Source organism: Pristis pectinata, chromosome X (assembly GCF_009764475.1).
Source record: "Pristis pectinata isolate sPriPec2 chromosome X, sPriPec2.1.pri, whole genome shotgun sequence".
In the NCBI taxonomy this organism is placed as follows: domain Eukaryota; kingdom Metazoa; phylum Chordata; class Chondrichthyes; order Rhinopristiformes; family Pristidae; genus Pristis; species Pristis pectinata.
The window spans coordinates 5,496,305-5,507,247 of record NC_067450.1 but is presented as its reverse complement, the minus strand read 5'-3'; the positions used below and the strand labels follow the sequence as shown (position 1 = coordinate 5,507,247).

General features: G+C 40.2%; 1 protein-coding gene across 1 annotated transcript in view; it reads left to right on the top strand.

Moving 5' to 3' along the window:
• The first annotated feature begins 595 nt into the window (after nucleotides 1-595).
• The window catches only part of dhh (desert hedgehog signaling molecule), a 93,825-nt gene continuing 83,477 nt past the window's right edge, over nucleotides 596-10,943 (top strand). The window contains exon 1 of the mRNA XM_052009428.1: nucleotides 596-930. Coding sequence (XP_051865388.1) covers nucleotides 625-930 — 306 coding nt within the window. The 5' untranslated portion in view covers nucleotides 596-624. The remainder of the gene's footprint in view (nucleotides 931-10,943) is intronic.

Here is a 10,943-nt window from a genome sequence, read left to right as displayed (position 1 = left end):
GTTTCAATAATAATGAAGTAGGGATGTGGATGGTTTTGTCAATTTGTAAATATGAATACAGTCTGTTCAGTTGTATCAGTATCCTTCACAATGACTTTTGGGCTGTTTTTACATGGGGCAAAATCGCGCATTGTGTCTGAAAACAGTTCCATAGAAAAATGGTTTGAATTAGTACCAACTCTTACATGTTGATATGTTTAATTTTAACTATAGATTTACTTAGCCTAGCCTATAAATACCAATTATTTGTTTATCAACCACCTATAACTCGGGGAGAGGATCATTAAAGTCACTTTTGATTCCCACTCCCTGGGCAATACAAAAAAAAGATTGTCGTTCAGTGAACAGTGCGTATTGAGGGGTTTGTAGGGGCAAAGCTGATGATTGAGAGGGGTGACAATTTTGCTTGTACTTTCTTTCTGTCTGTCTGTCTGTCTCGCACAAGGAGGTGACCAGGCGGGAACGCGCCGGATGAGGGACTGCCTCTCTTGGTGGCGCGTCGCTGCTTTATTTTTGTTCCATGGCTGTACCAGAGAGGAGAGGGTGTCTGTCTCCGGCAGTGTGCGCTAGTCCTCCGGGAGCAGCCGATTTCAAAGAGATCTGCAGCCGGCTAGAGGCGGGGAGATGCAGCCGGGCTTGGAATTAGCTCGCTTCGGTCTACTTTGCTGCTGCTGCTGTCTCCTTGTCCCGGTCCAGAGCTGTGGACCCGGCCGGGGTTACGGTAGGAGGAGACCGTCCAGAAAGCTCACTCCTCTTCTCTACAAACAATTCATCCCCAATGTTGCCGAGAAAACCCTGGGGGCGAGCGGCAGATCCGAGGGCAAAATCAGCCGCAATTCCGAGAAATTCAAGGAGCTGACTCCCAACTACAACCCTGACATTATATTCAAAGACGAAGAGGACACCGGGGCTGACCGTCTCATGACACAGGTAAGGTGAATTCTGCCATTCAATCAGGGACCAGCGAACAAGAATTAAAGCAGATCGGTTTTAATAGATCCTCGTTCTTTTTTTTACATATATATAGATGATCTCTAAATCGCAATAAATAATTAAAGAGATTATCAAATGGGAGGCATATCCAGAGCACCTTGAGATGGGGTTTAGACGCCGCATCCTTATCTTTTTATTCAGCCAGCGCCATTTAGAACGATACCATCGTATGTTTGTTTGTTTATTTATTTATTTGTTTTAACCCCCCCTCATAATTTTAAAGCATTGCATTTCTTTAATGGAACGGGGCGGGGGGGGGGGGGGTGTCTCTCATTCTGCCTTTAAAAATGTTGCTCTATAAAAAGGTTGGCTGGATTCTAATAGAATGCTCTTATTTGTTCAGCACGGGCCATTTAGAACGCCTTCATTTGGCACTTAATTGAATGAATTATTCCGTAATTTGGAAACCCCACATTTTGAGCACGACAGGGAATTTCCAGCACCCCCCTTCCGTGCAAGGTGCAACACTTCGCATTCCATCAGCACTGACCCTGCGCCATTCAAGAGGACTTTGTACATCATTTATTTTTGGAATAATTTGGAGACAACGTATGTTTTGATTAAAGCTAGAGGATAGTATTGGAAATGTATTATTTAATGAGAGATGCTGCGGGCTTCATCTCTTTCTGAGCTGGTGGCTTCTATATATAGACAATGACCATCAAACATAGCTTCAGTGAAGGAACAAGCCGGAGTGTAGCTTTAGACAAAACAATCACCCTGAAATATTTGTGATGCAGAGTTTGAAGGGGGAAAAAAAAGCTGCTGATCTTTGCTACCGCCTTTCTTTTCCCTGCACACAACTGCAGACTCTCTCTCTCTCCCTCTCCCTTTGCCACCTTTTTTCTCTCTCTCTCTCTGTCTTTCTTTCCCTTGAGCTATTACTGGGGTGACCTCTAGCCAGCCAGGACTGGCTGGCTGGAAGATGTTCAGGACTCGATACCATGGTGACTAGAGCCTGCATCCCGATGTTATGAAGACTGTGTCGGGATCAGACAGTCCTGCATCCCGTTGCTATGGAGATGGGGGCCGGGATGAGGGCCGCCTCAGGCCCCCTGGAGTGATCATCACGTCCTCTCCATCTCTGTCTTGTCTCACCGTCGTGCTTACTGCTGCACCATCCTGTCTTCCCCCACCCCCTCGCTTTCTGTTTCTCTGACCATCGATCTTACGCTTAGTCTTTCGCACTGGATGGACATTTCCAAATGTCTCGGATTCACGCATTTTGTGAGGTGGGGGGTGGGGGTGGCGGTGCTGTGCAGGAGTTTTTACAGCTCGCTTGTTTTCTGATGACCTTTAGCCACTCCATTTTCGAGCTTCGGTAGTGATAAGAAGATGGCTAGAGCGGTCGTGAGGTGGGGTGAGGTGAGGTGAGGTGGGGTGAGGTGAGGTGAGGTGGGGTGAGGTGGGGTGGGGGGGTGAAGAGTGCCTGGATAGCACCTAAACTAGAGGTGGCACCAGCCTCTGACCCGGCTGACACCTCTATAATGGACATCGAGATTTGAGTTATCAGATATGAAACATTTTTTTTAAAAAGTAACTTATTTTGAATTTAGTCACTCATGCATTGTTTTTTGAAATACCTAGGTCTCTTTACACATGAAGCCCTTGCTGCTTTCAATGTTTTCTATTTTGCAGAACTGGTAAATATATTTTGCAAAGTCTGGCTGGTGAATATTCCCTGCCCACCCACACGGACGCAGAACGGTTTTCCCGTGTAATTGTCAAAGGGATTCTAAACAGTGTCACCATTGTTGTTACCGAGTATGAGCTGATTAAAGATAGAGATTAAAAGGTTTCATTGACTGTTTAGTTCGAGTTAATAGATTATTTTCATCAAAGACCATTGGGGGTGACGTATTCCACCGGGAATAAAACACATCCCCAAATTCTGAAAACCAAAACAAAAGGTCGGTTACCAAGTTTCTGGAACCAGTTGGGAACTGAACAGAAGACGACGGTGGATATTCAATTGACCTAATGGACCAGCTGGTTTCATTCCCTTGTCATACTGAATTAGTTAATCTGAGCTAGGATGCAAATTAGCCTCAGCATCCTTGGACCAAGAAAAGTAAAGGTTGGAGGTGAGGAGATAACAGGTAGTGTTTCTGAATCTTGTCATCTGTCAGAAGCCCCTTATTATAGTGGAGCATGGGATTTCAACAGAGGAACAGTGATGGCCAAGCTGTGGTGATCACACAGAGCAGTTCTGACACTCAACCTCTTATGCAAAGGATAGCCACTTGGGTGACTATCAAAAGCATTTGGGATTGTATCCCCATATATTGTTAAATTTGATATGGGTGAATTAATCAAATAGGAGGCAATGTGAATAAATATTCCTTTTTTCTATGCCATCCTAAGACATTTATAATCTTGGCTCCACATTCAGTTTAGATTCAATTCAAACTCAATTTGACATGACTTCTCTTTGTGGGGATGGTTCTCCCTTCCTCAGTCAACCCTGCACTTAGAACATAGAACATAGAACAATTACAGCACAATTCAGGCCCTTCGGCCCACAACACTTAGGAAATTAAATTGAACATCTATGAAGGACTGACATTTGACTTCTAGCTGATTTCAATGTGAGAATCTCATCTGGTATTTCTACAGCCTGCTGCAATCTTTTCTTCCCATCCTATCTCTAACTGAGGCTTGGCAGTGGGTGTTTAGCTTGTGAACTCTGGAATGATCCTCTCTATACCAATTGCAAAATCGATTGTTCCAACTCTGCAATAGATTTGAATTTGCAACACAAAATCCAAAACTTGATACCATAATTATGGATAGGAATTTTCTTACTCGCGTAACAAAAGGTAATAATGTTTCTAATTAAACATGCCAATAAAACAGTGAAATCAAATGATTTCTTTTTAGGATAATCTCTTCTCTGACAACCTAGTGCTACAAATCAATGCATTACACAAACATACAATCTTAATCCAATTTTGCCTTTACAAAAATTTCCTCCTGGCCATGAATTAAATATGTGTGGCTGTCTGGATCAATCTGCTTCAATACAACATGATCGTTGCCTTTTGAATATTACAGCTCTATTACTTAATGGTAAAATGTAAGTTCAAGCTATTTGTTTTAGGATGAACAATAACTTTTTTTTCTCATGTTCCCTAGTTTTTTCCCTGTTGTCTTATGCCTATTCCAAAGTATGGGACATAATTCTATGGGCTCCCTTCTACTTCACCTGGGTTATGTTACGTCAGAGCCCTGATGGTACACATTAATAGACTCTTTTGTGATTGTGAACCCAATCCTAGTTTCACCCAGTGCCCTCGTATGCCCATTAGACATGCAGAACAACCTCAGTGCCTTTGTTATTGGTGCATCTGAAACTGTCAAGTAGCACAACACACATTTTGTGCCAAAATTATGAAGGGTTTTAAGACTTCAAAATTATAACTGTTTTTGATAAGTAAAAATAAATTGCTTTCACTGCCATGTGTGCTGATAACTGGATGACACAGATGTGTTCAGCAAATAAAAACAGGCGAAATTAGTATTTTTATTTTTACCGGCAAGTTATTGTGATCCAGATGCAATGACTGAAGATGAGATGGAAGCTGATTCAACAATAACCTTTTAAGCAGGAATTTAGTATATGGTTGCATAGGAAGAACCTGGAGGACTATTGGGAAACAGCAATGGAGTGGAGCTAATTTGATGGCTATTTCAAAGGGCTGGTGCAAGTATGATGGGCCAATGGCCCTCCCTCTGTGCTGTACAATTCTATGAATGGAAAACACAGCAGTACTAGTAGAGTCTGGAGTTTCTGTTGCTTGCTAAAATATATAATATACAGGAAGAATGGAAACATTACTTGCAATGGAAAACGCATTTGAACAATCTGTTCAGATCAATAAAAGCATGATGGCGTGATTCATACACTGTCTCTGTAACTGTTGCAAATTAAATGTAACAGTTAAGAATGTGTGGAACTGCAATCTTTCCAAAATTCACCGGGTAATAAATAAGCTTTGTTCAATGTATAAAGATGAACAGAAAAAGATGTGGCCCTCCCAGACAGGATGTTATTTTACCTTTACTGTTTTAAGGGGCTAATGTTGGCTGAGAATTCCTTTTGTTAACTCCAATGTGACTTTAATAATCAAGGTATGATTTTAAGAAAATATACAATATAACTTTGCTATTCACTGACTGGCAGAAGCCTGTCCCTTTGCATTTTCAACTTCCTTGTAGTACTGATTTTTTGTTTTGAAATTGGCTGCAACTTTTCAGAATTATTTAAATATTGTGGGAATTGTTTAAATGTCTGCTTTTCACAATTGCTATTGTTCCATTTACTAACCAGGGAAAGCAAAAGTGGGCAGCAAATTGGGGATGTTATAGTTTGTCAACTAAAACAAAATCTGACGTGGAGTAGTCCCACAGAAAACAACGAAGGAGGCAATGGGGGTGGGGGGAGCTTTCACATTATTTTTAAGGCTGGAAGTTGTTGTCAAGAAAATATCACAAAGCAGAGAATGAGAAGGTCCATAGATCTTAACAGTTGCACCAATTTTTCTTGCATTGCACTTGCCTTGCTCTTTCTCCAGACCACCAGCATCAAAACCTTATAAACTCAACTTAAATGCATTGAGAGATGCACACCACTGTATTTTTTTTTAAATAGCTTTAAGTCTTAAACTTAATACCATGCCTTACATACATCTTTATGACAATATTCGTATTGTCTTAAATGCATAATATACATAATGATGTTCACACTCTATTAAGTACAGGGTTCACACATAACATTTACAAATATGTCTTAATGTTTTGATAGCGAATTTAGTGACGCATTTTATGATTTTAGTTTTGTACCTGGCTGTATCTACAAAAATGTGACAGACATCTACACTCAATTAATTTTCAAAAGAGGAAACATGTGAAATCTGAACATTGGAGGGCAATTTCCCAATTACCTGTAACTATATGTTCTCTACATACAGAATCTAATTCTCTGTACCATTTTACCTGTTAAATTGGGAAATGACACGTAAATTAGGCTGTCAAGATCCCAAAAAGCAATAAGCATTCTGAAGAGGGACACCCAGCAGTCCATTCGATTAAAGTTCCATGATATAGAAAATCAGGCAGGGTGTAGTTTTGGCCACTGATGGGCTAGTGCACAAGACACCTTTCATTCCTATTATACCTAATTAGTAAAATCCCTACATAGACATTATTCTGCCAAGATATTATGATCTGGTGTAGCCTGCCTCAGCCTCTTCACCTCCATACTCCTCCAAACCCATCCCTTTGACTTTTGGCCTCATTTTCTAACAGCCCTTTCTTTGACTTGATGTACAATTTCTTTTGCTGATTCTTACTGTGTTTTTCCATATTAAAAAGTGCGGGAAGAGTGCAAGTTGTTATTAATGATCACTCATCCATTTGTAGGAAGCCCCAAACTACACACCAGCTTTCAAATTGCTTGCCGTGGATAGAATGTGGAAGTTGCAACCACAGGTAAAGGTTGGAATAAATAGCTTCGAGGTTTTTAGAAGAAACCAGGTGAGCAGTAGGAGGAAATAGAAAGACAGATTGAAAGGCTGAGATGAGGCGGGTGGAATAGGAGGAGACTCGTGTGGAGTATGGAGACTAGCACAGATTAGTTGGATCGAATGTTTTGTCTGTGTTGCTTATGCTGTGTAATTATTGCCGAGACCACATTTTTCTTCCAATTGATTTTGGGTTTGATTTGGAAAACTTCAGAACCTCTTCACAGGGTTGAAGCATTTTGTTCACAACCAGTTAAAATAAATCTTAACTTTTAATTGTGCTCTGTACCTAAATGCAGAATTGTTGCTGTTTTAGTTTTAATAATTAGTCAATTACAAGTCGGATTAGAATTACTTCACCAGCATATCTGAGTGTACGGTCTAAGTAAGGCAGTTACTGGGAAAATTAATTGTGGGTAACCCTATTCAGCTCTATGATGTGACAGAGAAAACATTTTGTTTTTTGTCTTTTTTTTCTTTTGGTTTGTTTTAAACAGCTTTTATTGTGAAGGCAAAACATGATATCAGCCACGATGTTATCTTGAGTCAGACACAAAACATGAAATAACCAACTGACAATGGCTGTATGTGTACCAAACAGTGCAGCGTACTTTTAAAGACCTGAACAAATTGTTCCTATGCTATTTCCATTGTGACAAAATTAAAAACCATATCTTCTATAGGTGTTACAGATACATTTATGTAATTGATAAATATCTGTAAAAAAGCAACTCCCTTTATAGGAATGGGTGGAGGCAAACAACAAAGGTATCATTGGGCAAACAGCAAAGGCATCATTGGGAAAAGGAATATCCAAACACCAAGTGACACCTAAAACACCATTACATTTCCCTTACTAACATTGCTTCTTGGAATAAGACTTACAACTTAGTGAGATTTTTGCATTGTCACAGAAACTCCAAGAACTAGACTGAGGTTGCCTAAATCCATTTGACTTTAGGTCCTTAAGGTTAGACAGAGGAAATGTGCCTCTTCTCAGTTTGGAATGGATTTAAACTCATAAATAAATTTTATTATCCAGTACCTCTGATGTTGAGCTTTGCAGAGCAGGTGTGCGTATTGCAAACTGGGGATGGGACTACTTTCTGCTGGGAATGCTAAACTATTAACATTTGTCCCTTCATTCCCAGATTCTCAGTTTACGTGCCATCCAGGCTCTGTAAAACAATCCCTATTATCACCCCTCCCTACCTTCACTTCCATGCATGGATCATACAATATTCAATTGTTGTATAGTGTATTATGCTATATTGCTGCCAAATAGTGAAGTGTAATAATTACTTTACATTCTTTTAATCAGTTGAACTGCATTGTCAGGAGTTAGGAAAGTATTACAATGGGATTTAAGGTTTGGAACAGAAATAGTCTTGTGCTATTGGGAATGACTTCACTTTGGATTAGGAGATCTGAATTTAATGCAAAAATAGCAAACGGGATTTGTTTGAACTATAAAGGTTTTGTGTTGCACACACATATAGTGCAGGCAGGGCTTTGAGAAAAGCAAAAAGAAAATTTTGCTGCACTGTAGTTGCTAGGAAATCATTTATAATTCCCTGGGCAATGTCTATAATTTTGCTGAAACAGGAGGTAGAGAGCTCAAGCTTTGGCATTATAGCAGGAAACCATTCACAGTATCAGCATCCAGCCTCACACAGGGGACAGATCAGTATGCTACCACAGGGCAATGTTGCTGTTGTATTTTTCTTCATTACTTATTGTGAAACATGCATTTCCAATTGGTTGTGTATCACAATATTTGATCACTTTAGCAGAAAAGATTATGTTGACACCAGGAGTACCGCATTCAAAGTGAAAAATCCAATATGAAATGTATATTCTGTTAAATGAGATTGCCAAACAGAAACCAACTATTGGAGGTAGTCATTACAATGCATTGAAATAATGGTATGGATCAGTCATAAAGCCTCCAAAAAAGTCTCTGTGTGAATAAATCTATTCATAACCAGGCCTTCAGAATTTTTCAATTCAAGTGTTTGATGTTTCTTAACTGAAGGAGCATAAAAAGATGATTCATTTTCCTCTTTGTGCTGAATTTATGTTGGGGACAGTTCCATGGTGATTGACTGTACCTTTATCACATGGCTATTGTGCTTTATCACATGGCTAGTGAGTGTTAATACGTTTTTTAAACTGTGCATGATATTATAGCCAAGCTTGCTTTAGTTTTCTCTCAATGGCTGTACATATGCACTTTCCAGTACTAGGTACTGCAGTTAACAGAAGGGGGAATACTGATTTATTTTTTAATTTCCCTGATCCCAGTCTAGAAGCACTGTCAGAAGTAACACACCACTTGCCACTGTAGCTTGGATCAGTTAACTCAACCCACATTGGGTAGTGATCTGACAACTGTATGATCCATTTCCATGTAGGCCATTTATTGCAGCACTGGAATCTTTGGGGACTCCTTAAGCAACTAACGTTAAGCAAATTCTATTTCTAATACATCTCCTGAGGCATCACTATTGCAAAGAGAAGGCAAATGTTGCACCTTCATCCAAGCTATTTCCTGTAGATAAGGCCATTATATTGTGAATTATTTCTTTTTGAGGTAGCAAAATAGTGGCGCTTCACTAAAGACATAAAACAAAATTGCTGTGTGTGACTTGATAGTTGAAATGGTGGGTTGATTCTATTTCAGTTTCTTTACATTTTACATTATTAATTTCTTCAAATACTTTTAATGCTCTTGCTGAAAATTGTAGAACGGTGTGCTGTGCTAACTCCATTAAGTAGTAGTTGAATCACATCAGTGCACTCTTCACTAATTGACTGATCAACTCAAAGATGCTACTCACTCAACTCCAAAGACGACTTTTCCTGAAGACATTGGTCCACAGCAAGATACAGTTCCAGGGATGCCAGTTGTCCACTGATACCACTCCCAAGCAGCTTCCTTCAAGAGAGAGTATTGATTGGTGTCTTGATTAATTGAGGGGCACCACAAGCAAATCCAATCTTGCTTTCACTCAACATCAACAAATGGACTCTTCCCAACTGGGGGTCACTGGAGAGTGATCAGCCATGGAAAATCTGGCTGCCTCCCTGATTGCAACCCCACCCAGCTCCCCCTTGCCCAACCCAATGCAGCACTATGGTATCTCGGCAAAGACTGGGAACCGGAAGATTGAATTGACATGTGGTGTCTTTTTCCATCTACAATCTGCAAGCTTTTCAAACCCCAAGCTGGTGATTCCCTAAACCTTTGCTTTTTGATTTATCTTCTACATTGAGTGGTGCTTTGCATTATGGGCCTTGGCATACATCTTAATTTCTCAATACAAAGGGAACGCCTTCAATTATTTCGAAAGCTACACTTGGATTGTTGACGGAGGATCCCTCTACACACTTCTCCCCTACTCCTCTCCTCACCATCCTCCAATAAAACATTAGCTTACTGAGATTGCTTCAGCCTCAGATAAGGGTGGGGTTGAAGCAACCTCAGTAAATGGTCCCCTCTCCAATGTTGAATGTTTCGGCTGGTATTGACTGTAATTATTTACTGATTTGTTCACTCGCCCTGAGTGGGCATTCTTTGAATAATATAGGCTGTATGTGACCATCAAAAAATATGCCAGTCACCTTGGCTTCAGCCACAACTTAGTTTCCATACTTATTCAAGAATAAGTAGAAGGTCTGAGGAAGACACAGTTGATGGCTGTCTGCCAGGTAAGGTAAAACTTCTGTTTTATTTGCTTATTGCCATCCATTTACCACACAATGTCTCCAATTGGTTTAACCTACTCTCTTGACAAGCTGCCAACCATTATGCCCATTAGGAGTTAATTTTCCTCACCTTCTCATCTTGTTCATCCTACTTCTCCCTTAAGTTCTTGTCAGATGAACAATCTCTATTTCATGCGGCCACAAACAAGGGCCTTAACATTCATTTGAATGATGGCACTGACTTCATGCCTTTGACTGAAACTTGGCATGCTGGTGACCTTTTGTTTCCTACAGGCCACACTGCTTGGCCATACCTCCCATCTACCACTTCGCCCCAGCTTTTATGTGGTGGTGTGGCCCTCATCACTGAAACACACCTTGGTTTGCCCCCTTGCTGCTCTGATACCTTCATTCCTTTCTTCTCTCTTATAAAATTCACATCCTTCAATCCCTCCCTCATTTCTACTGCCCCTTATATATTGTAATGTTATATTATGGACATAAGATTAGCTTATATTAAGTCTGCTAATATCCAACTGTCTCCACAACTTTAATTAACTCCTCCACTGCTTCAGTGTTGTCAAATTGCTACCGTATATGAATCCCATCTTCCTCCACTCACACTCACCAAAGCTTTAGCCTCTGCCACAAACTCTGTACCTTTGCTGTTGATTCCATATCCATCTCTGGCTACCATCACAGGCAAGTTCAGACTATATT